Below are 25885 nucleotides of genomic sequence, written 5' to 3'. Positions count from 1 at the left end.
TACTTTGTACAGTACATGATGCCGCCATGATTTCATGCGCCGTATTCTGAAGTTTGCCGAAATTTGTTCAATTTGCTGCTCAATGGCTTCTTTCCTGCATACCGAACAGCCGCTCGTTCGTTAGCTAGGAACGCCCTCTACCCAATCCAGTCGAAGCGGCACGCTCCGAAGAACAGTCGCGGTGGAAAACAATCAGTCCTATTACTTTCCGGACAAACCCTGTATATCGCATTAGAATGGTCACTCAAATATCAAATTACTTATTGAAAAAAACTTGTCCGGCTTGGGGATCGAACCTCCACCTTCGTGGTGAGAATCGAAATCGCTACCACAAGACCACGTCTAGATGCTGTTCTAACTGAAACTAAAACTCGAAGTGGTATTATGATTTTCTTGCATACCTGCAGGCGCACCCGCCCAACCAGACATTCAGCCAGACAGGAAGAAAGCGCCTCAGTACACTTTTTGTGTATTAGTAAATCCCGTTTTGAGCATTTTAGTGCCTTTTATGTGACTTAAGTCACTTACAACGTACATATAAATCAATTTTGCAACTTTCAAGTTCATTTATGAATACATAAAGTTCACTCAAGGAAATTGGGCAGTTGATTCTCTTTGTCAGCCAATATGTAATTTTCGAAGCCTTCATTCAAGTGCATTTGTGACTGTTGGTTGTTTGAGAATCCAACTCTATCTTGTGTTATACCGTTCGTGAGCTGGGTACCAATTAATTTTGAAATTTATCCGGATTCGTGACAGTGTAGAGATCATAATGTTCGTAATAAACTATTCGATAAGTTCTGAATTATTCGTGGTAAGCTGAATGGTTAATAGTTAAATACATAGTCAACCACAAAAAAAAATACAAAAGTACTTAAAACACCATAAAAAACTTAATTTCTTAATTTTTAAAACTGCGTTGGCTGTTTGGTTGGTTGGTGTTTTCTTCCATATTTATACGTACACGCGAGCAAGTGTGCGTTAGAAATGTCAAAACCCTTTCATTAGCTTTTCGGCACAAATTGGTTTCGAACATGCAAATTATAGTAGAAGCTGGTTAAACTCCAAGCAAAAAACTTTTATTTTAAAAGCCATTGTCGAAAAACAAAGGCCAATTTCCATTGAATTAGGGACAAATTAAAATGTCTATTTACAAATCCATAAAATAAAAAAAATTTATACCAGAGTCCGAAAGATTTCTGTACAAAAAATTAATCCTTTTTTCCAAAACATTATTATTTTCGAAACAATGCATAAGAAATTGGTTCAAATAAAAAAAAAGGATTTTGATTGTACAAAAAAAATCGAATCAAACTCATTTCTTACTTGTTTCTGCGAGGGACTTTCCTCTTTCATTTGAGCCCAAATTTGAAATATTCCATCGGGGGGTCAAGATCATTTTACTTTTTTTTTTTGAAGATCTTTCAAACCTTTTCAATGGTTTACTAATCATACAAAGGCAGAATCATACTAATCACTGAACACTTGTCTTACCTTTAGCGTTATTCTGACTCTGTATGTCAATAACATGAGCTTATATGAAAATTCTCTGGCTGTAGAAGACATCTCAAAATGATACAAATTGAGAGTAAAAAGAGAGAAAAATAAATTTGTTTTGATATCAGTATGGGTTATTTGAAATTTTAGCTCAAACGTAAGAAGAAAATCCAATTTTTTTTCTAGTCCCAAAAATTTTTTTACGAAAGTCCTCACACTAATTTAGCTCAAAATATATATTTTTAATTTTTCAATAAAAGCAGGATACATTTTATCATTAAAATCCCATAAATGCTCTTTACTTCAGATTATGCTGATCAAATTTATGTAAAAGATTGATTTTTTAATGGAAATAAACCATCCTGAACATTGTTCAAGCCAATTTTACATCAGCTTGAAGAATGTTATTGATCCAGAATGTTCCTGTTCAAATTGTTCCAGATTAATCCAGATTTCCTTCCACGTGCTTGAGAATGTTCTGGAATTCTACAAATCAGAAGGTTCGAGAACAAACTGTATTATTCGGATCTTAAGCGTCCCGATCATTCCAGAACATTCGAAGCGCTTATAAAAAGAGCCTCACGTGGCGGGGCGAGTTAGTTAAGTTTAATATTCCGTGCGCGTTGTCAAAATCCAAAATTAAGAACATTTCCGCCTAGTTAAGAGTTGTGATAACCTCAATTGTACAATCTAATTAAGTGTAAATACCTACCAAATTGTATGTTACGAATAAATATAGTGAACCCTTAAGTTAGAAACCATTGCGTTTCCTTTCTCCAGAAAAATACAGTCCACTTCGCCTGAACAAACATTTTAACCTTTTTTTTTTTCAAATTTTAAGCTTTTTGTTTGATTGCATTGGACTTGAAAGCTTAATAAAAGCCGAAAAGCTTAAATCTGATCTAAAAAGCTTAAATCTGTTCATAACAGCTTAAATCTGGAAGATGTTCGTCATACGCGTCGTATCGGGTTGCATAGTCGTGGTTGCAACTCACGATTTAATGAACGTTGTAGAACAAGGGACCATAACCGTTTAGAGTTAAGAAATCGTGTTTATAACCCAAGGGTCACAAATCAGAAGTCTGCTAAGCTACTAGAGCACAACTTATCGGTTTCACGAACAATAGCTTCCTGCGAAGCTAAAGCTACTAAACTGTTAACAGCGTGTTATCTCGGAGGGAGATCAACCCTTGCTCAACACACTGCTGCAGAACGATCAACAAAACAATTAACCATCAGAAACTAAAAAAGGCAAAAACTCGAGCGCCTATAGTTGGACCTGGGGTTGGCTTACTTGATAAATGTACCCGACAATTAGTTGCGCCCATAATATTACACCTCCAAAGTAGTCACATCAGAGATGTCTCCGTGCATATCTTTCAATGGTTGTAGGTAGTTGATGGGTACGGGAACGGAAAAAACGCCGAAAAAACTGCTTTTGCTGAGCTAAATGAGAACTTGATTACCCTTTATTGTTCGCTGGCTGATGGGTGGCATGTTGAACTAAATGTTGACAAAGAGGCGATCTTTCCAAATCGATCTCGCGTCTTGCTTCAGAACGTCTCGTGCAACAGTACCTATTGCTACTAAAATCAAAATGTACAGTTACATCCAACACAAATCGGTTATAAGAATGTTAAGATGTTTACTTCACTGATGAGATGAGGTTTCGAAACATCAATTTATCGAACATACCTACATAAAAGTGGCATAGCAATTATCTCTATTTTCTTGATTTATTCCCGCGTGATTTATCAATCGATCGAAAAATATGATCAATCAAACATCGCTATTGTCTACAGTTTAAGTCAGTTTTGCATGCATAATTTGCCACATATGTGCAATTAAAAAACGCAAACTAAACAGCTTTTTTATCTTATGAATTAACTTTAGAAAACTTTAGTTTCAAAACTTATAAAGCATAAATTAACAAAAATTCCGGAAGTAAGAACGCTTTTATAAGATTTCGTCTACTTAAATATTTTTCAAAACACTTATTGAAAAATATTAAAAGTAGGTATAATTCATCTGATATTTTCACTGAATTTCGGTAACATTACTCCCACGGTACGACTTCTGATCGAAAATTAGATTATAGTTGATATGCATCACTCGGTGAAACAACGAGACTCGCTATACATACATTTTCCAAACATGTTGGAGGTTAGAAGAAACAAAACTGTTAATTGAGACAAGAAGATAAATATGCCTACGAAAAAAAACTGCACCACATTACTCGTGTGAGTGAGTGAGTGCATGCATTATTTGTAAAACAAGACGAGCATCGCGTGGTTTAATAACTTAATTGAATTTGCTGAGCCATGATGGTGCTTACAAAATTGGTTACAAATATGGCTCTCGTAATTGTGTGTACTGATGGGCTGCCGGTTGTTTAGGCTCGCTTGAACAGCTTCCAATACCACGTCGCCTCGTTCAAAGATTCCCATATATTTAACGAATTTAATCTGTTCAACAAAGAAGTTCCGAATAAAGCCCGGTTTACAGGATAAGTCAATGAACGTGAAAAAATCGTATTTTGTCAATAACTCAAAACCGCAACACCACTAGCATGTGTAACATCACTGGTAACATGGTGGAATTGATGGGGAATGGTTGAAAGATAAAATTCCATCCGGACTCGTTCCTTAAGACCTTCCACAACTTTTTATTTAGATTCCCCCCGATTTTCACCGCGGAAAATTAATCATGGCGAGAGAATCAGAATGAAAATAGTTCTAAAAGCTTTTAAGGAATGAGTCCTGTTGGAATTTCATCTTTCAACCGTTCTCCATCGATTCAACCATGTTACAAAACCAGGTTTCGCCGCAATGTGGAATTATAGATGAAACAAGCATTTTCACGTTCATTTTCACGAGAAGTATAAATGGGCCTTAATATACCATAGTTTGACTATCAAGTTCAAGAGAACCTTTTGTGTTTTTCAGAAGGGACAGAAAACCAAATGAAAAGTTTTTCATGAATCGCATTGTTTTGATGTATAATTTTTGTCAAAAAAATATATATGGGTTTATACTTAACTTAGCTACGGTAGCTAACAAGCTCTCTAACATTGCTTACAATAAATTCCCAATGCATACCTATAGCTTGTCGACACGTGATTAAAGTTTGAAAAAAAAACCGTTAAACGATTTATGCACGTTTTCATCCGCCTCTACTGTAAAGTGTTATATTCACTAATGTATTGCATACCTTCAGGCGTTTATGATCGAGTCACGGTTAGTACACTGAGCGTAATTACAAAGTTTTTTTTTACTGAAATGTAGTGTGGACCTTCAAAAGGATTTTTTCGAGAATCAGCTATTTCGTAAGACTGATTATGTTAACGTTTTGGCTGTTTTTTAAGGCTGATTTTGTTTTACATGAATTATATCATGTGTTGCCCTGGTTCAATAATTTCACCAAACAAATAAACGTTGACGGATTATTGAAACAGAAAGTACCATACCATACCATACCATACCATCATTTTCTGAGAGACGAGAGTCACGTGAGGTGACTTGCCAAATTGAATATCATACAACGTTGAATTCCTAAGGTTTCCTGGAGTCGGGTCGAAGCAGTGAAATTTTGCCAGTCAAGCCATGTGACCTTACATGGCATGGAGTCAACACGACGTGAAATTTCAAAAAGTTTCACTGTTTTACATAAAGCGTGTGATTAAATTGTACTTATGAATCAAAATCATTCAGTTTAAAGAAATTTGTATAAATTTTACTTGAAAATCTCAGTGACAAACCCCTGATTATGTTCTCTATACAATCGGATTATTTCTTTCAAGTATTCAAAAAACAACAGTTTTCGTTTGTCCATAGTTTTATATTTATCATCTCATCTTCCACGGTCTCATTCACGACACAATAATAAAATAAACCTATACATTAGTTAAAAAGATTTCATTTTATGTTGCATGCAACAATTTCAGTTTTCTCTTTTCATATTTATTTATATTTTATCAAGTTTACTGCACACAAACAACCAATCGGCGCTCGGTGTTAGCAAGTTTTCTTTTCCTCATATGTATATGTACGGTGAGTGAAGGATAGATCTCTGTGTGGTTTCTGCCCACAAGACGACTCGGGAAAGTCAAGGACAACAAAATATATGCACTGAAAGTCTTTACTTTCCGCTTGAGTTTGTTCTTTTGAGTGTTTTGCGAATTTTCATCCAACCTTATTTGAACCACAAAACTTTTGAAATGATTGTTTGGTGGGAATTTTGCATCAGATCAGTACACTAACAGAAATCAATTTAAAAATGTTCTCAAATCAGTAGCATTATTAAAATAGCCAAGCGACCACAGTGCGACGGATGTTTTCTGCTTTACTATCTCGAGAGAAAGTTTCTTATAATTCAATAATGTTTTTATACAGTCGCTCAACAGCAAGGCATCAAAACATAAATTAAATAGCGTCCTATCATCTAAAGCAAAAACTCTTTCAACATACATCGTGTTAAGGAGATGTGATCTTAGCAGCTATCGTTACAAGGTCTAGATTTGCTACTGATTTATTAACAACTTGCACTACAAGTTTGTCATTTGACAATAAATTCTGATTTTTCTGTTCTTCCTTCGACCGATCAGAAAATTAAACATCCATATTTTCTAAAACACTATCCAAAAAAACGGTTGCTTATCAATTGATAGATATATGTTGTACAGTTCAAGTTTTATATATTTTACATCTTTCTTTATGTTCAGATTGAATTGTTTTGTCCTTAATTTATCTTGGTGTCTTAATGGAACGAAATAATTCAAATGGTCCGGAATTTTAAAACGAGTTATGATGCTGAATAAAACAAGCAATGCTACAAAGTTTAACCATTGCAAAGTTTGATGGTTTTTTTACAATCATCTGTAAACGTTCTCCGATACTTGACTTGCTGCAAGTATCAGCTTGGTTGGGAATAACAGAGAATGGCGTCCCATGGGCTGGGGGGCGAAAATGCATTTACAGGATTCCTGACTTTTGATCAAAAGGGTTGTCGGTGAATCAGGGGAATATTGCTGAACGAAAAAGAAAGACGACAATGCAGATAATGATGATCAATTCGTGGGTGCTGCTGTGTGTTTTTGTGTGATTACAGGTGCCCTTCCATCCGAGAGAAATGACGGGAGGAAATTCCAACTGAAGAGTGTGATCTTCCGGTGGCCACTGCTTACTGTGCTACCGCCGACTCCTCTGGTGTCACCTCCGAGGGCACGATCTTCGGCTCTGCTGAAATAGTGTGGACAAAATGGTTTCTTAGTTTGGCTACGAATCTTAAGTCGCAATCTTGACAGACACGCAATGATCAGTGGCATTTGCAAATTTTCAAAAAAAAAAAAACTACACGATAACAAGCAACCGATAGCCATATTTTCAAAAAATCGTCAAGGATAATTTTCGGAAAATTATTTAAAACTCGAAAGATAATTTCAAGAGCTACTGGCAACACAGATGATAATAATCTTCATGCTCAGACTTAAGCGGACCATAGACTACACCACATTTGGACAAATGCGATGAAATTCGATGAAATTCTGGCGCTTTGAATACGATTTGCATGGTGTATGGCACTGCTTGAATGACCGCGCTAACTTAATAATTATTTTTGAGAAACATAAAGCGGGCCATAGCCCCAGCCGGGGTGGAGATGTTTTTTTTTGCTGCTGTTCTGTTTTCGCCAGCAATCGTTTGTGTTCGCGTGAAATATGTTTGTATAGCGTGTGGGCGAGTATAGATCAAACAATCGTCGTGGAATCATCGAATTTGTACAGGCCATTTGTGTAGTCTATGGCCCGCTTTACACATTTGTACAAATGCAATGAAATTCTGTCGCTGCGAATACGATTTGCATCATACATGGTACTGCTTGAATAAGCGCGCAGTCGGTTTGAGTAAAATCGGTCGGGATTGAAATACGTTGTGCAAACAACCCTCTGTGGCATAGTGTATGGTGCTGCTTGTACAAATTTCAGGCCATTTACTCCGCAAAGCTTATTGCCTTGCACGCTGTTCGAAGATAGCTATGACGTCAATTGTTTACATTCAAACGGGTTGTTTACTCGTGGGTGTAATCTATGACCCGCTGAAGCATTACAAAAGGCTGCGTATGTCGAAGCAACCGCATTTGTTAGAAAGTTGAAATGCACGGGATTGTGCTATTTAATCGTTATACAACGGTTTACAATTTCTCATGTGTAAAAGAGAGAATAGCTTTCACTCCTATTTCACTCAGATCTGTTGCCATTTTTATGAAAATCTGTATAGGACTTAAGAGCAAGCTTTATTCTTTTTAGCATGCCCATGCCCAATCAAAGCAACCATGTTTCGTACAGTACTGTACAATGCAATCAGTGCGATTTATACGTACGATTACGATATTCTTCCTACTAGAATGTATGCTTCATCGAAATGCCATTGATCATTCAAATTAAACCAAAAAATCTATAGGTACATAACGTTCCTATACAACCATAATCATCAGATCAATCTGAGCAATTCTGATCTGCGTTCTCTCTTCCTCGCTTATACTTACCGCTACAATCTATTTTAGGTTCCTCGACGTTGTTTTCAACCGAAACAGGCGCAAATTCATTCTGGACCGAATCCGCCTCCGAGCTTCCGTTTTTCACGGCGTTGACCTCGTCGTTCTTCAGCGGTTCTTCAACGATGGAGGCCACAGGTGCCGCTTCTGGCTCTGTTTCGACAGATGCGGGAGTTTCATCAACAGCAGGTGCAGGTTCACTGTTGGCAGTGGAAGCTTCGGTGGCAGCTGAACTGCAATTCCCATCAACTTCTTCAGCAATCTGCTCAGGTTTATCGTCTGACTTAAGTGGTTCTTGTTGAACTGCCGATTCCGTGGTTTCAGTGTTTTCGGATTTGGCTTCTTCAACTGATTCAGGTAGCAGTCGTTCTTCTTGATCTTCCTTAGTATCAGCACTGTCCACTTCCATCTTTTCCGGTTCGGGTGACGGGTCTGATTTGACCTTTTCCTCAGTTACATTTTCGGCTTTCTCGACATTCTCCGACTTATCTTCCCCAACCTTCTTTTGCTCAGTTTCCTCATGCACTTCGTTTTCATTTGCCTTAGAGTCCACTTCGTCTAACTTAGCTTGCTTTTCTTTGGGTTCATCCTCGTCATTTGCATTGCTTTCCTCGGTCTTGGATTCTCCGGTTTCTTCAACTTCCTCTTCCTCCTTCTTGGCCGGCCGTCCTCGTTTCTTTGGCGTTTTGGTCTCGGACTCCGGCGACGCATCCTCTCCGTCATTTTTCTTCCCTCGTCCGCGACCTCGACCCGAGGGAGTGCTTGCCGCAGCCTTTTTGGCCGGTGGAGTAGCTGGTGTTGTTGGAGTACCGCGGGTACTGGCTCGGGTACGCCGTCTACCCCCTTCCTCGTTCGGATCAATGCCCATGGTTTTCAGCAGTTCCTCGCTTTCACGTTGGAAAGCATCCTTGCGCTTGGATGGAGTCCGTTTGGTCTGAAAATTGAAAAAAAAGATTTATTAGCATTTTAATAAATATTATTGTAATTGAGAAGACTTCTTTTGGCATTACAAAAATCTTTTTTTTTATCAACCACATTATTAATAATTTTACTCTTTTTTTTAACATCAATATGATAAGTGACAATCATAATAAACAAATCTGACCAAACAACTCCATGAGTTTAATATAAATCAAGTTCCAAGCGGTCCTATCTCAACCAGTTATAAGGTTTATGTTTCCGCGTGTGCAACTTTGCGAGGTAAATTTTATGCAATAGCTTCCCCGGCAAACCCCTCGCCAACGCAACCCATCCATGTTTTCGCCATAACATTCTCCTCTATACCCGACTAACCGTAGACAGATTTGCAAGTAAAACAGAAAAACAAATAACGAGTGAATAAAAAAAATGCACAGACAAGACAAACTAACACGCGACCGCACGGTGTGTATATTTCCTATAGGTTGAAGTGTTAGTTTGCTACTAGCAAGTTTTGTTCCAATCAGTCAAAGCTTCTCATATATGAAAATCATGTAGTGGCTGCCTCTACGTGAAGTGCTATGGAGAACATTTTGGGGACAAACCGAGAAGTGTTTTACTTCGGTAATTAATTATATGGAGTTTTTTTTATGAGCCATTCTTAATTCAATACAACACTCATAGTACTATTGAGAACTTTGATAGTTGAACCTAAAGTTTATTAAAAAAGTAAATTAAAAATTTTAGACCTGTTCTATTGTTAAAAGAATTTTTTTTAACCTTGTTGCATATTACTAATAAATACGGCAAGCCAATTCTGGGTTATTCTACCGTGCATTGTTTACAAATATGATGTAAGCGAGGAACACTCAACTGTTGAATACAAGCAAAGCCCAGTTTTGCAGACCTCGGCTACAAGCTCATTTTTTGGCCTCGGTTGAAAAAAATCGCCACCTATCTTCCAGATTATTATCAATGATGGCACTAACACCGTCGAAATACCCGTTACAGTTTGCGACTCAAACCCAAAAGAATGGGCGAGGAAAGTTCGAGGAAAATAAACGCGAAAAATACTGCGTTGCACTAACAAATACAACCGAAGGCATAAAACAACACAACTCGAGGTACATCATCCAGTGATACTGTTTGATAAGAATAAGTCAGACGGAAAGCTATCGAACATTTTCCACAAGCTTGTGACTTAAAGCGGGGACAACTAAGCTCAGGTGGAACTTTAACTGTAACATAGCAAGTTTTAAAAGACATGCTGATATCTTCGTAGATAGCTCAATTTGGTGGTGAAAGGCATTAAAAGATTTAAAAGTTGCCTCCAACCGAGTGGCAGTTTTATTTATTCATCTATCAACATTCTTCGTTGATGTCTGATATAAATTTACTTGAGACTTTTAAATTGAATGATCAACACTGAAAGTAAATCGCGAATTTGGTATATTTCGGTAGAAAATTACCTAATTTATCATAATCCCCATTTCAACTTTTGTTATTAATTAACTCTAACGCAGCCTACCGGTTACATTTGTTCAGGTTAAGGAAATCACTTGTGTAACAAAACGTGTGGAATATTAAGTTATATTATTACAGTAAATAAGGTGTTCAGATCAATTATTATGGTTAAATAGCCTTTGGAGTCTGGATCCACTTTTAACAAACTGCAATATCCTAACAAATTGACATTTTTGCAGCCGTATACTCCATAAGGGGTTTTCGAAAATTAGATAAGAAATTTGATGATCAAATCGCTCATGGTGCAAAATTGCACAAACTAACCCCAACCTGGCAACACTTCATTCCGATAGAACCAATACCAACACGACCCAAATATATGCATGATATTCGTGTCATCATTCCGCAACGCAACAAGAGGCGAGGGAAAAATGGAAGCTTGAAAACCCGAAAGACAGCCACATTGAGCGGCGGAATGACCCTATCCAACTTCAATCGTGTGCTACAGGACCAGTGTTTTTGATACCCAACTTTCCTGTTCGATCCTGAAACGCTCAGATTTCCGGCGTTCGAATCAAACACTTGGAAGAATGGAAGGGAGTGCATCACAGCAAGCGGGAAAATTACACCTCCCTTTACTTTCCACCCACCCCCTCCTACTTTCAACTTCACTTCCAACAAGCTCAGAATAATCCCAAGCGCGATGACGAGACGGAAATTCGGGTTTCCTGAACTCGCCTGATCCGGGATACCGATACCTACCGGTGTTTTAACCTCAGGCTCTACCGGGGCAGCTACTTCCTCTGCCGCTGGTGTCGTTGGGGCTGCTGGAGCGGGTTCCGCCGTATCCGACATCTTTTCCCTTCCTTTTGTTCCACAATTCTCCAAAGTACAGGTTACAAAATTCCAACTCGTTACGGTGGGCTTTTCTTCCCGAAAGTGTAGAGTTATGATATCCGGCGTAACAGAATTCAAAAAGCTACCTCGAACAACGCCAAAACCACGGTATCAAGAATAACTTCGATTTTCCACTCGCTTGTCCTAGGCAAACGCGTTTTTGTAATACTTTTTCCCACTAGCTTGTACGCCAAACGAACAACGACGGAAGATTTTCGAGTCAAATCAGTTGGCTGACGAAAGACAAACTCTTGGTATCTCGCAACTGCACCTTCTCTCGAACTGCAGAATTGCTGGTTCCCGGCTTAACGAGAATGTAAACCGCAGAGAGAGCGGGATACGTTCATGTTGGTCAAGAGAGTAGTTCAAACAATTTTCAAAATGATCACAACTTCTAGCAGGAAACTGCCATCACTTTGCCAACTGGGTTCAGCAGCTACGGCGCGCAATCTTTTCTCTCTTTTACTTTTCCCCTCTAAACAGTAGGTTAGAGTGAAATCGCGTGCTGTGGTTTGTAAACCGCGTGGATTTTTCTCTCTTCATGGATGCTTTTCTCGTTTTTTTTGGATATTCTCTCAGTACATTTTAAAACTTAACGAAAGCTTTGCTTTTTAACGAAAATTGAATGCACTGAGAATAAATTTTAAAATAAATTCATTCTAATTTTCGTTTACTTTTTCAAGGCGTCTTATACATATTATCAAAAAAAAAAAATCTTTAGAATCGTTCCAAAAAATCTTTATATCTTAAGTTTGGAGGCTTTAAATAGAATAAACGCACAACAAAGATTGTAAACAAAGCTTTAATAAAATGATTTTAAACATGCGTGACAGCATCCTGTATACCATTCGACAAAATGAAATATTTATGGTATGGGTTTCTTGAACCACGGACTTTATATAATGGCAAATTATTAAACCATACGATGAATAAATAGTCTTTATTCTCACTATTTATTTATATAATAGATATAATGTTAAACCTTCTTTAGAAACTTCATTGTGTATTTATATTACGAAAAAATTTAAAACCAAACGAGTTCTAATCTAAATAATTAATATTGTTTACATTGCGTAAATCGATTTTTTTTCGAAGTGCAGGACTTTATTTAAAAAAAAAATACAACGACCGAACATAGCAAATGAGTAGACATATGAAAAGCTTTGAAAGTTTGTTTTAGAAACATGAAAAAGCTGCTGAAAGCTAGTTCTTGAACCAACCATTAGATGTCGCTACTGTAAGCCGAGGATGATTTTTATACGATCGAATGATTTTGTCCTGGTTCGTCCTGGCCACCTGTTTTACTTTCCTCGTTCGTGGAAATTATTCCAATACGCAATACGTAGACAATCATTCAAGATTTCTGTAAGTGACATTTGGTGTCGGACGTGAACTGTCTGTCTACCACTAACACCTGCCAAGAGAACGCACATAATCTGGCAGAAATAAGCGATCTTTTTGCAACTCAATAAAAAATGAAACAATCGGAAGATAAAATATTTCTGTCTATGGACCAAGCTTGACACTCAAAATTAAACTAAACTTTGTTTTCCACATTATTCAATAGCTGATTTACAGAGAGTTAAATTAATTAGAATAAAGCACTTCAAAATTTAATGTTAATTGATCATCGATTTGAAATAAATCCTAAAAAAGATAAATGTGAATTCAAGTACCTATTACTCTGTACCTGAACACTATACCTAATTACGCTTTAATAAAAACCTTTATGTTCATCACATATTAATTATTTCATCCTACCTTGTAAATTGATTTAAAAATAACACGGAAACTACGCAGCAACATGATATAAAACGTTTTGAAAACTCGCTTGAAATGAGACTGCCAAGATTCACCCAATCGTCGCTTTACACAACTATCATTCTAACAGTCCGTTTTTTTTGTGAGGAAATTCTTCAAAAACAATCAGTGTCAACTCCGAAATGCTTGTTACGCTTATTGAATTACTTACGCAGCACTACAAAATATGGTTTAAAGTTCTCCTCATTGTTGCATTTATTCTTCCGCCTTTTGCGTTCGCAACCTTACACATTAGGTTTCTAAACACTTATGCATGAAATATGATATTGGATTGGCGCAGATTTTTTTTTTCTCGCTTCGCGCGTCTGCTTAGTGTGAATTCGAGCGGCGCACCCAAAACCGAGCTCGATAATCGTCCGAACAGGTCAAGAATGCCGGGTGGTTTGGCGAATGGACAATGAATCGAACAGCTCCGTTATGCCCCAGGGACATCAGGTGACAACGAGAAGCATTACGGGAATTCCACGAACACAAAGATGTGGTCACCTCATCGGGGAACAGTACATAGTCTTCGGTATGATTGAAAACAGCCTGGGTTTGATGTTCCTGTTTTCCAGTTGTTCCGGCTCCGGTGTAAGCGATCAGGCAACGACTCGTGCTGAGTTCCCACAATTTAACTAGCGAATCCTGGCCGGAAGAGAGCAAATACTTGCCGTTGCGAGTGAAAACCACTGAACAGATCTCGGACCCATCGTGTGCCTGAGCGAAAGTGTTGATACATCGTCCGCTGACGCCGTCCCACAACTTGATGCTTCCATCCATGCTGCCGCTGGCATACACCTTTGCGTTGACCGCATATCGGATACAGGTGATTGAATCGGTGTGCTGTTGCGATGGAATGGCGCTGACAAAACATTGACCGGTTTGGACGTCGTACACACGCAAAACAGGATGATCGGTACCAACGGCCATGTAATCTCCGGTCGGGTGGAATGCTAGACAACGCACCGGAGCGCAATCGCTTAGAACCTGGAATGAAACGAGTATTTCATTTAAAATTATACTACAAAACTGTTCGGATTCGTCATGTAGTTCTAGTATCAAATTACCCTATGAGCTTTCTTGACCGATGCTTTGGATATATCAAAAAGTTTAACGGTACTATCGCGGGCACCCGAAGCAAGAATCTGATCCTTCGGGTGAAACTCAAGATAAGCCACCTCATCTGTGTGATCATACAGGGTCCTTATAACCGGGTGGCCCTGCTGCTCTCTTCCGGCATCCTGCTCGTCCGGTGCTGATTTGGCCAACATCCGGTCGACATCCAGAATCTTAATACTGGCATCGACACTGCCAGTAGCCACCAGCTGCCCGTCATAGCTGAAACAACCAGCCCGGCATGCGGCCTTGTGCGAAGTGACATAGGCCGTTTCATACGAAGCCGGTTCCGGTGCCATGGCGCTGCTTTCGATTTCGAACTCCAAATCTAGCCCGGAGCTTATTTCGTCGAAAACATTGCTCTGCTTGCTAGAATCAATTTGGCAAGCCTGCCGGAAGATGTTCAAGAGTCGATCACTTGGCGGGCAGGGTGGATCGGCCCTAACTAATCCGGTCAATTCCACCGCCAGTTGGTGATGCCCATCGTAGAAAAGTTGACTGTAAATGATGGATGATTATTATGGACGGATTATGTTCGATAGAATCAATCCGATGCTTACCTTATCATAAGTCGATAGAGTAATTCCCGACATTTGACCACATTTTTCGGATCTACAAAATCGGCGTCACGCATCATTATTCTGGAAGATTTCAGTACAGCAAGTTTAAATAAATGCAAGGTTTTCTTCAAATTTGCCGGCTGGTTGTAAACTGTTGTAAACAAGTCCTGCAGGCGTCTAGCACGGAGAAAAATCTATGACAGCTGTAAAATTTTTTTTTTCCGTTCTTAATCGAAGTAAAAAATAAATTAAAATTATAAATTCAAATTTGCTTATTTATTTGCAAAAAATCTGTTAATGTTCCATCGGTTTTGAACTTTTAATTTTATTTTTTTTATTATTTTACTCGAAATCCATGGTATGCATACACGGAAAAATCGAGTTATGCATAAAATGTATTGCAATTACACCTTCAGAATAACTTACACGCTAACTTTTGGCTACCCCTTAAAGGCGTAATATTGACCCGTTATTGAGAACCTCCACGATCTGTCAAAAAAAGGGTCATTTTATCGGATTAATATTACCCCTTATTTCAAAAAGCTCGACTCCCTTCAAAAGGGGTCGTTTCATACGTTATCAAATTCAAAGCGTTATTTGTCCAGTAAATAAGGCAATGATGAGAAAGATTGTGGTAAGTATTTCACTTCACATTTCAATTATAGTTAAGATAAATTTAAATTAAATATCGATTACTGTCGCTACAGATCGTCTTGGAGCCAGAAGATGTAGGACTCCATGGAAAAACTTCAAAAGAAGGCATGAATATGATGCGATTCCCTGATTCTTGCCGTGTAAGTTTTCTCTCACATTATTAAAGAATTTACAATTAAATAGAAGTTTCATTTTTTTCTAGCTCGCATCACGCCCCAGATGCCAAAACAAGGAAAGTCGAAGTCGAAGGAAATTTCGAACGGTTTATGACTTGTGATTGTGGTCATTTAGTGCATGTTTGAATAAACCGTGTGATATATATGAAATTGTTTTACTTTGTTTCGAATTTTTATTCCATGCATGTTTCATTTTTTGCCAGAAGCAACTGCTCCAACGAATGCAAGCGTTTTAAATAAGGGGTAATTATCACCCGCTGCAACCGTTTGAAATAAGGGGTAATTTTCATCCGCTACAAGCGTTATCAGGCTGAGTACCCCTTAAAGGGTTAAGCGACTTTATCCGTAAAAAGGAGTTCTCCCAGTCTTATCGAATAACGGGTCAAAAGTATTCGTTAAGGGGTAGCCAAAAGTTAGCGTGTATCGCGCACGCTAACTTTCACTCAGAAATGAAAAAAATATGAAAATTATTATATTTCAATAACTCCAATATTTCTCTGACATTAATATCCAGAAATATTAAAAAATAACTATTTCAGATATTTAAATTTATGCATCCGATTAATTTCTTGGCGTGTAATGATCCAATGCATAAAATTTAATAACCGAGATATTATATATTATTTTGTTCAAACAAACGCTTTGTGCGTTTGAGTCCCAATTAAACAGGTATGAGCACATGCTAGATTCTTCAGTTGCTAAATGCCTTTCAACTTGACTGCATGCAGATTCCATTCTCTCTAAATATTTGACTGAATCATATTTAAAAAGGATGGACTCAATTGCAGCAAGTGATATTACCAGCGAAATGACATGTTTTATGCTATGGTCAATTATGCACATTGACCATAGAACATGAACGAAAATCAAACGATTTTCGTTTGCTTTTTCTGTTTATTTCTGCTTTAAGCGTTTGGTTTTACGTTACGGCTCAAACTTTTTTTTTTCTGACCACCAGATGTCGTTGCATAACATTTCTCAATGCATAAATTTTAATCGCAGAAATATTTCCCAGTGAGAAATATCCCAGTAATTACACCATGAGAAATATCCGTGTGCGTAAAGAGGGAGATATGTGAAAATACCTAAAAAGTAACTGTTTGATATTTTATTTATTTCTGAGTGTTTGGCTACCCCTTAAAGGCGTAATATTGACCCGTTATTGAGAACCTCCACGATCTGTCAAAAAAAGGGTCATTTTATCGGATTAATATTACCCCTTATTTCAAAAAGCTCGACTCCCTTCAAAAGGGGTCGTTTCATACGTTATCAAATTCAAAGCGTTATTTGTCCAGTAAATAAGGCAATGATGAGAAAGATTGTGGTAAGTATTTCACTTCACATTTCAATTATAGTTAAGATAAATTTAAATTAAATATCGATTACTGTCGCTACAGATCGTCTTGGAGCCAGAAGATGTAGGACTCCATGGAAAAACTTCAAAAGAAGGCATGAATATGATGCGATTCCCTGATTCTTGCCGTGTAAGTTTTCTCTCACATTATTAAAGAATTTACAATTAAATTGAAGTTTCATTTTTTTCTAGCTCGCATCACGCCCCAGATGCCAAAACAAGGAAAGTCGAAGTCGAAGGAAATTTCGAACGGTTTATGACTTGTGATTGTGGTCATTTAGTGCATGTTTGAATAAACCGTGTGATATATATGAAATTGTTTTACTTTGTTTCGAATTTTTATTCCATGCATGTTTCATTTTTTGCCAGAAGCAACTGCTCCAACGAATGCAAGCGTTTTAAATAAGGGGTAATTATCACCCGCTGCAACCGTTTGAAATAAGGGGTAATTTTCATCCGCTACAAGCGTTATCAGGCTGAGTACCCCTTAAAGGGTTAAGCGACTTTATCCGTAAAAAGGAGTTCTCCCAGTCTTATCGAATAACGGGTCAAAAGTATTCGTTAAGGGGTAGCCAAAAGTTAGCGTGTATCGCACACGCTAACTTTTGGCTACCCCTTAAAGGCGTAAAATTGACCCGTTATTGAGAAGCTCCATTATCTGTCAAATAAAGGGTCATTATAACGGATCAATATTACCCTTTATTCCGAACAAGTAGCGAACGCTTCAAAAAGGGTAACTTTGGAACTTGTCATTTAATACGTTACTTTTTTCATCGAACTGTTTTTGCAGAAAGATTATGGTAAGATTTTATTTGTATTACAAATTCATATTTCTTGAATATTTTGCTTATTTCATTTTCATTCCAAGCATAACATGAGCACGCCGCAATGGAGGACCGGTCGAATTCAAATAAAAACAAAGAGGATTCAACCAGAATTGACGTGGTTAAGAAAGTTTTTGGTAAGTTTATTGATTTTTGTTTTTTATTTCAAATTTTGTCTTTAATCATCTCTCATCTTATTTTAGGGACATTACACACGATGGAGGAACAGCAGTATCGGCCTAAAAGCCCCTGAAAAACATCAACATACACACAACCCAACACAAAAAACAATCCGGTGCCAACAAATTATTTATTGAAAAAATTGACTGTCATCAAGATTAATTAAAATTATAGTCTTCAATTATCGGTATTTGAATAAACACAATAAAATATTATTCATTTGGTTTGATTTTTTTCTCTGCGAACGAAATTGCTTTTAGCTAATACACAAACCTCCACCAAACGCAAGCGTTTCAAATAAGGGGTAATTTTCATCCGCTACAAGCGTTATCATGCTGAGTACCCCTTAAAGGGTAGAGTGACTTTATCCGTAAAAAGGAGTTCTCCCAGTCTTATCGAATAACGGGTCAAAAGTATTCGTTAAGGGGTAGCCAAAAGTTAGCGTGCACGCTAACTTTTGGCTACCCCTTAAAGGAGTAAATTTGACCCGTTATTGAGAACCTCCACGATCTGTCAAATAACGGGTCATTTTATCGGATCAATATTACCCCTTATTTCAGAAATGGAAAGTCCGCTGAAAAAGGGTAACTTTGGAACTTGCGAAGTTTCAACTGGTGTTACTTTTCTTTGTCCGATGAAGCGGTTATGGAGAGAGATTTCGGTAAGATTTTTATTTCATATTCAAATTTCTAACATTGATCAGAAATGGTTTTCTTTTAGATAATTTCACCAGCTGAACCCCAACGAAACAAGGATTGAGCTGTGGATTGGAAATTAACTGGTAAGTTATGTATTTTTTTAATTTTTTTTTTTTTTTTGTAAATTATTTATTTGAAACGGCTCATACCTTTAGGCTTTAAGGAGCCAAACTCGTTTTGTTTGATTACAATTGTGTACTTAGATCTAGTTCACTTTTTTTTTTTTTTGAAGAAAAAGAAAGATAGAAAGGGAAATATGAAAATAAAGAGAATTATAGTCGAAGATCGATAGCTTTTAGGAAAAGGTATATCTCGAACATATAGTCCAAGTCCATCATACCTAATACATCCCTCACTGGAACGTCGGGTGGTTTTCCTCGGGCCCGAAGGGAATCTATAAAGTTCGCTCTGGCGAATAGGTGGTCCTCACACGACCAAACAATATGCTCGATGTCATGGTAACCTAGACCACATCCGCATAAATTGCTGCCAGCAATATTTAAACGATAGAGTACCGCATTCATGGAATAATGATTGGACATGAGACGGGAAAATATACGAATAAAATCCCGAGTCAGGTTCAATCTATTAAACCAGGGTTTAAGGCTTACCTTTGGGATAATCGAGTGGAACCACCGACCCAACTCATTTTTTTTTTTTAAATTTAATTTCATAAACTTAAAATCCGATTTGGTTTTAGGATTTGCCCACAGAAATAAGGGGACAATCAACTTAATTACGATCCGTAACCAACCCCGAAAAGAATCAGCATAAACAAAATTTAACAAAAAAGTGTCGTGAAAAGTGGTAATTTTTATAGCTTTTTTTTTATTTTCAGCATTGCAATAAACGAAATTAAAATTATTTTGTTGGTTTTATTTCTTTCTAACGAACAAAATTCCTTTAAGCAAATACTCGAACCTCCACCAATCGCAAGCGTTTCAAATAAGGGGTAATTTTCATCCGCTACAAGCGTTATCAAGGTGAGTACCCCTTAAAGGGTACAGCGGCTTTATCCTTAAAAAGGAGTTCTCCCAGTCTTATTGAATAACGGGTCAAAAGTATTCGTTAAGGGGTAGCCAAAAGTTAGCGTGCACGCTAACTTTTGGCTACCCCTTAAAGGCGTAATATTGACCCGTTATTGAGAACCTCCACGATCTGTCAAAAAAAGGGTCATTTTATCGGATTAATATTACCCCTTATTTCAAAAAGCTCGACTCCCTTCAAAAGGGGTCGTTTCATACACGCTAACTTTTGGCTACCCCTTAAAGGCGTAAAATTGACCCGTTATTGAGAACCTCCACGATCTGTCAAATAACGGGTCATTTTGTCGGGTCAATATTACCCCTTATTTCGAAAAGCTTGAGTCCACTTCAAAGGGGTAGGTTTAGATGTTGTTACATGCATAACGTTGCTATTCGTCCGGCAAATTGCCAGCGATGAGAAAGATTGTAAGTATTTCATTGAATATTTATATTGATTCCTTTCTGAATAATTTCTTCTTGTTATTTCAGGGCTGCACAGTTCAGAATGAGCGCGACGACAGTAAGCCGATATTTGAAACTCGATTCGTGGCGGACTAACATTCAGGATAAATTTAAATTTTCAAATAATTTAAAGTTTTTAAAATATTATTGTCATTTAAATAAATAAACACATAAAACATGATATCTTGCTGTGATTTATTTCCCAGCGATCATATTTCCCATAAGCAGCTCCTGAAATTTCCACCATACGAAAGCCTTTAAACTAAGGGGTAGTTATCATCCACAGGCATTTGGAATAAGGGGTAATTTTCATCCGCTGAAGCGTTATCAAGCTAAGTACCCCTTAAAGGGTAAAGGGGCTGTATCCGAAAAAAGGAGTTCTCCCAGTCTTATTGAATAACGGGTCAAAAGTATTCGTTAAGGGGTAGCCAAAAGTTAGCGTGTACGTTATCAAATTCAAAGCGTTATTTGTCCAGTAAATAAGGCAATGATGAGAAAGATTGTGGTAAGTATTTCACTTCACATTTCAATTATAGTTAAGATAAATTTAAATTAAATATCGATTACTGTCGCTACAGATCGTCTTGGAGCCAGAAGATGTAGGACTCCATGAAAAAACTTCAAAAGAAGGCATGAATATGATGCGATTCCCTGATTCTTGCCGTGTAAGTTTTCTCTCACATTATTAAAGAATTTACAATTAAATAGAAGTTTCATTTTTTTCTAGCTCGCATCACGCCCCAGATGTTGAAAAACCTTCCGGATGCTGCAAAATTTCGCTTGTTAAATTTATTTAACCAATTCTTGGAGCATAACATTGTTCCCCAAGATTGGAGACAAGTGAGAGTCATTGCTATCCAAAAGCCCGGAAAACCAGCGTCTGATCCCAACTCTTACCGTCCAATAGCGATGTTGTCTTGTATACGCAAATTGATGGAGAAAATGATATTGTTTCGTTTGGACAAATGGGTAGAAACAAATGGTCTCCTTTCAGATACTCAATTTGGGTTTCGAAGGGGCAAAGGGACAAACGATTGCCTTGCTTTGCTGTCTTCAGAGATACAAATGGCGTACGCAAAACGTGAGCAAATGGCTTCAGTGTTTCTAGACATAAAGGGAGCTTTTGATGCAGTCTCAATAGAGGTTTTGTCAGACAAGTTGCACTCCCGGGGTCTGCCTCCTCTATTGAACAACATCTTATACAGCTTACTTTGTGAGAAACATTTGAACTTTGCTCACGGAGATTTTGCAGTTAGAAGAACATCTTACATGGGCCTCCCACAGGGTTCATGTTTGAGTCCACTTTTGTACAACTTTTATGTGAGTGACATCGACAGCTGTCTCTCTGAAGGCTGCACTCTAAGACAACTTGCAGATGACGGAGTAGTGTCTGTCACAGGATCTACTGAGTCTCATCTGCACAGGCCTTTACAAGATACTTTAGACAGATTGTCTTCCTGGGCTTTGGGGCTTGGGATTGAGTTTTCCCCTCAGAAAACGGAAATGGTTGTTTTCTCTAAGAAACGTAGACCTGCTCAACCTAAGCTTCAACTCCTAGGCAGAACGATCACTCAATCGAGGAGTTTCAAGTATCTTGGGGTTTGGTTTGATTCCAAGTGTACCTGGAGAGCCCACATTGAGTATCTGAAAGGAAAATGCCAACAAAGAATCAATTTTCTCCGATCAATTACTGGCACCTGGTGGGGAGCCCATCCAGAAGATCTTATCAAATTGTATCGAACAACTATTCTATCCGTTATGGAATATGGTAGCTTCTGTTTCCAGTCAGCTGCCAAAACTCACCTCATCAAACTAGAGCGTATCCAATACCGTTGTCTCCGTATCGCTTTGGGCTGTATGCCCTCAACACACAACATGAGTCTTGAAGTTTTGGCAGGAATACTCCCTTTGAAAGATCGATTCAATTTACTATCACTTCGGTTCCTCATCAGGTGTGAGGTCATGAACCCATTGGTGATTGTAAATTTCGAAAGGTTACTTGAGCAAAATGTTCAAACCAGATTTATGTCTATATACCATATCCTCATGTCAATGCAGGTAAACCCTTCTTCGTATTCTCCAACTCGTGTTTGTAGCCCAGACTACGATCATTCTTCTGTCCAGTTTGATTTGTCTATGCAGCAGGAAATTCGTGGAATCCCGGATCCGCATCGTCCTCTTCTGATTCCAAGAATTTTCGAAGCTAAATATAGACACGTTGATGCTGATAAAATGTACTTTACCGATGGATCACTTATAGAGGAAACAACAGGATTTGGAGTGTTCAACGAAATATCCAGCGCATCTCACAGTCTCCAGTCACCATGCTCTGTATATGTTGCAGAGTTAGCAGCTATTCACTGGGCTTTGAATAGTATCGCCACACGACCTATTGAACACTACTATATTATAACTGATAGTCTCAGCTCTGTTGAAGCAATCCGCTCTATAAAACCAGGAAAATTCACGCCGTACTTCCTCGAAATGATACGAGATATATTGACCACTTTATCAAGACGTTGCTTTTCTATCACCTTTATCTGGGTCCCCTCACATTGCTCAATAGCAGGCAATGAGAGGGCAGATTCCCTTGCAAAAGTGGGTGCGATGGAAGGCAACATTTACCAGCGTGAAATCGTATTCAACGAATTTTACTTCTTGGCTCGAAGAAACTCTCTTGTCAACTGGCAGCGTAGATGGGACGAGGATGAGTTGGGTCGGTGGTTCCACTCGATTATCCCAAAGGTAAGCCTTAAACCCTGGTTTAATAGATTGAACCTGACTCGGGATTTTATTCGTATATTTTCCCGTCTCATGTCCAATCATTATTCCATGAATGCGGTACTCTATCGTTTAAATATTGCTGGCAGCAATTTATGCGGATGTGGTCTAGGTTACCATGACATCGAGCATATCGTTTGGTCGTGTGAGGACCACCTATTCGCCAGAGCGAACTTTATAGATTCCCTTCGGGCCCGAGGAAAACCACCCGACGTTCCAGTGAGGGATGTATTAGGTATGATGGACTTGGACTATATGTTCGAGATATACCTTTTCCTAAAAGCTATCGATCTTCGACTATAATTCTCTTTATTTTCATATTTCCCTTTCTATCTTTCTTTTTCTTCAAAAAAAAAAAAAAAAAGTGAACTAGATCTAAGTACACAATTGTAATCAAACAAAACGAGTTTGGCTCCTTAAAGCCTAAAGGTATGAGCCGTTTCAAATAAATAATTTACAAAAAAATCACGCCCCAGATGCCAAAACAAGGAAAGTCGAAGTCGAAGGAAATTTCGAACGGTTTATGACTTGTGATTGTGGTCATTTAGTGCATGTTTGAATAAACCGTGTGATATATATGAAATTGTTTTACTTTGTTTCGAATTTTTATTCCATGCATGTTTCATTTTTTGCCAGAAGCAACTGCTCCAACGAATGCAAGCGTTTTAAATAAGGGGTAATTATCACCCGCTGCAACCGTTTGAAATAAGGGGTAATTTTCATCCGCTACAAGCGTTATCAGGCTGAGTACCCCTTAAAGGGTTAAGCGACTTTATCCGTAAAAAGGAGTTCTCCCAGTCTTATCGAATAACGGGTCAAAAGTATTCGTTAAGGGGTAGCCAAAAGTTAGCGTGTGCGGTTGTTGTTCAAAATTTGTATATCCCCAATTCAATTTTGAGTAACTTTGGATTGCCGATATACAAATCTGAGCTAAAACTCGTTTATTCAGCTCTGTATAAAAAGTTAGCTGCACGCTAGAAACTATTAAACCATATATGTTTCAAAAATAACCATTTTTGACCTTTTCCCGGGAAATGTCATTTTATGAGTTCTTCATGAGAACCCATAAAATGACTTTTCGGGGAGAAGTAGAAATATGGTTATTTTTTATCCGTAAGAAAGATTACCGTAGAAATTGAAAAATGATTATTTTTCAACCGCAAGAGCTGTTTTATGCAATTTGTAAAATTGATAACAATTGTCGAAGGAATTAAGAAAAACAAGAGTCATCAGGATAGTAATTTTATTTCTTATACATTATGATAATACTTATAAACTATGGCCCATTATAATAGTTTGATAGCCTTTTAATTAAAGCAAAACAGTAGCCGAATCACCTGGTAGCAAAAGTAAAATTCCCCCACGAGTGCTACCGGGATGGGTGGAAACGAGCTCTTGCGGAATGGCCAATCCATTATTCACTAGTCTGCTATCCTTAACGGGGTGAGGGTGGAGTCTGGCGAATAATCTGAAGGTTTCCATACATTCCGACCCGTTCCAGCTCCTTCCGGATGGTGTGAAACACAATTCCTGTTGTACTTCCATTAGCTGTGGCTGGTAACGATGGACCGGTGAGTAAGTCCTCGTCCTATTGAATGTTGTTGGTGTATCTGCCGTGCCTAAACCGGCGTCATCACCGGATACCGATCCTGAAATTTTTTTTTGTTTATAATGTTGGGATCGACAAATAATTGGAAGATATATATCACTTACCTTTCTCCATCTCCTACAAATCCGAAGTTTCCACGATTTCCAGAACCGATTTTTCTGGAAACTGGATGCTGTTCCGCGGAAGAAAAAAATTTGCTTTATGGTCGTCCGACTGCAATTACCGCTTTCAAAATGGCGATATCAAATTATTCAACCATTTTCTGGTTAATACTCGAAAACTGCCAAAATGGTTAAAATTCTTTCTAGAAAAATTGTTGCAAAATAACCATATTGACGGTTCTGAAGTAAATATCATAAAATGGTTATTTAAGAACCATAAATGGTTATAACAAAATGAGCGTGTGTTGTTGGAATTATGTAGAAAGGGGATGTCAAAACTATTCGCGCGGCGCCGTCGAAAAGTTAGCTGCTAATATTTTTTTCAAATTTGGCAATTGATAGCCGGAAAAATAATTGTTTGAATGATTTATTCGTTGACTTGATTATTTATTTCGGGCCCTCGTTCGTGTTTGCATCGAAAATTGTTAACGAAAATCTGGTAAGTAAAATTAAAAACATCAATCGTATGCGGAGGAAAACTTTCGCAAAAGTATTCGAAACTGTTCCGCCTCTAAATAGTTTTCTTTTTAGATGTTCAGCTGGCAAACTCTCCGGAACCGAAATATCAAGAATATTGAGAATGGATCTGAGCTGACAAAAGAGAGCCGGCAAGATCCGGAAACAGTTGGTTCGGCAGTTCAGGATTATGCAGGTGATTCGGATGTTTCATCAGTGATGGATTTGGTGGTTTTCTGACGGTGGCATAATCAGCTAGTTAAAAAAGGTAAGACACTTCAAATTAGTTGCATCCATTTGTTCTGACTTTCCAATTTGTTTTTTTTTTTCGACCTGCAGCATAGATGTTTGATGGGGTGCACCAGTGCCGAGGAAGCTCTTCGTAAGAAAACGAGGATAGAAAGCGCAGGTAAAGCTGGAAACGATCCAGAATAAGAGACTATAGATTTGTCCGGAAAATACTTGAAGTCAATCCGCATCGTCACCCAGTACAAACTTCGACGGACCGGCATCGACCAATTCTGCCAAAATAAGTAGCTTTATTACATCCAGTTTTTCCTTATCTTATTAATTAATTTATTTTTCAGGAAAGACCAAACTATTCGGATTATTAACGGAACTCTGGTGTCACTTGAACCCGACATCGTAATATTCCTGACACCAATGGTGTTGGGTTTCAGAAACTCCGGAACCAAACTGGT

General features: G+C 38.0%; 3 protein-coding genes and 1 long non-coding RNA gene across 6 annotated transcripts; 1 reads left to right on the top strand and 3 right to left on the bottom strand.

The window, feature by feature from the left end:
* Positions 1-5313: 5313 nt before the first annotated feature.
* Positions 5314-13233, bottom strand: LOC129759558 (serine-rich 25 kDa antigen protein). 3 transcript variants are annotated; one of them, XM_055757029.1, is made up of 3 exons: positions 13087-13233; positions 8038-8980; positions 5314-6734 (listed from the first exon to the last, which is right to left on the bottom strand). In XM_055757029.1, exons 1-3 carry the CDS (start codon positions 13129-13131, stop codon positions 6676-6678), a joined length of 1047 nt encoding a protein of 348 aa, XP_055613004.1. In that variant the 5' UTR covers positions 13132-13233; the 3' UTR covers positions 5314-6675. The 3 variants fall into 3 exon arrangements, with proteins under 3 accessions (XP_055613004.1, XP_055613003.1, XP_055613002.1); XM_055757028.1 differs by lacking the exon at positions 13087-13233 and adding an exon at positions 11191-11604 and having other exon boundaries at positions 5314-6731; XM_055757027.1 differs by lacking the exon at positions 13087-13233 and adding an exon at positions 11191-11603.
* Positions 13234-13316: 83 nt separating this feature from the next.
* On the bottom strand, positions 13317-15078 carry LOC129759557 (cleavage stimulation factor subunit 1). The gene is made up of 3 exons (XM_055757026.1): positions 14805-15078; positions 14196-14742; positions 13317-14115 (listed from the first exon to the last, which is right to left on the bottom strand). The coding sequence occupies exons 1-3, from the start codon at positions 14879-14881 to the stop codon at positions 13456-13458; spliced, it is 1284 nt and encodes a 427-aa protein (XP_055613001.1). The 5' UTR covers positions 14882-15078; the 3' UTR covers positions 13317-13455.
* A 4861-nt stretch (positions 15079-19939) lies between these two features.
* On the top strand, positions 19940-20358 carry LOC129759562 (uncharacterized). Its single transcript, XR_008740190.1, has 2 exons — positions 19940-20141; positions 20205-20358. It is a non-coding gene; the product is annotated as an uncharacterized LOC129759562 (long non-coding RNA).
* Positions 20359-24091: 3733 nt separating this feature from the next.
* On the bottom strand, positions 24092-25161 carry LOC129759561 (uncharacterized). The gene is made up of 2 exons (XM_055757033.1): positions 24672-25161; positions 24092-24607 (listed from the first exon to the last, which is right to left on the bottom strand). The coding sequence occupies exons 1-2, from the start codon at positions 24679-24681 to the stop codon at positions 24270-24272; spliced, it is 348 nt and encodes a 115-aa protein (XP_055613008.1). The 5' UTR covers positions 24682-25161; the 3' UTR covers positions 24092-24269.
* Between the last annotated feature and the right edge of the window lie 724 nt (positions 25162-25885).

Source organism: Uranotaenia lowii, unplaced genomic scaffold, assembly GCF_029784155.1.
Source record: "Uranotaenia lowii strain MFRU-FL unplaced genomic scaffold, ASM2978415v1 HiC_scaffold_19, whole genome shotgun sequence".
Classification (NCBI taxonomy): Eukaryota; Metazoa; Arthropoda; class Insecta; order Diptera; family Culicidae; genus Uranotaenia; species Uranotaenia lowii.
This window is presented reverse-complemented; position numbering and strand designations above follow the sequence as displayed.

Excerpts from the sequence above, each read along its gene's own strand:
- LOC129759557 (XM_055757026.1), bottom strand. The coding sequence starts at position 14,881 with ATGATGCGTGACGCCGATTTTGTAGATCCGAAAAATGTGGTCAAATGT. Across the intron at positions 14,743-14,804 it reads CTCTATCGACTTATGATAAG|TCAACTTTTCTACGATGGGC; the intron begins GTAAGCATCGGA and ends CATCATTTACAG. Across the intron at positions 14,116-14,195 it reads CGGTCAAGAAAGCTCATAGG|GTTCTAAGCGATTGCGCTCC; the intron begins GTAATTTGATAC and ends GTTTCATTCCAG.
- LOC129759558 (XM_055757027.1), bottom strand. The coding sequence starts at position 11,283 with ATGTCGGATACGGCGGAACCCGCTCCAGCAGCCCCAACGACACCAGCG. Across the intron at positions 8,981-11,190 it reads AGCCTGAGGTTAAAACACCG|ACCAAACGGACTCCATCCAA; the intron begins GTAGGTATCGGT and ends TTCAATTTTCAG. Across the intron at positions 6,735-8,037 it reads ACCTAAAATAGATTGTAGCG|CAGAGCCGAAGATCGTGCCC; the intron begins GTAAGTATAAGC and ends ACACTATTTCAG.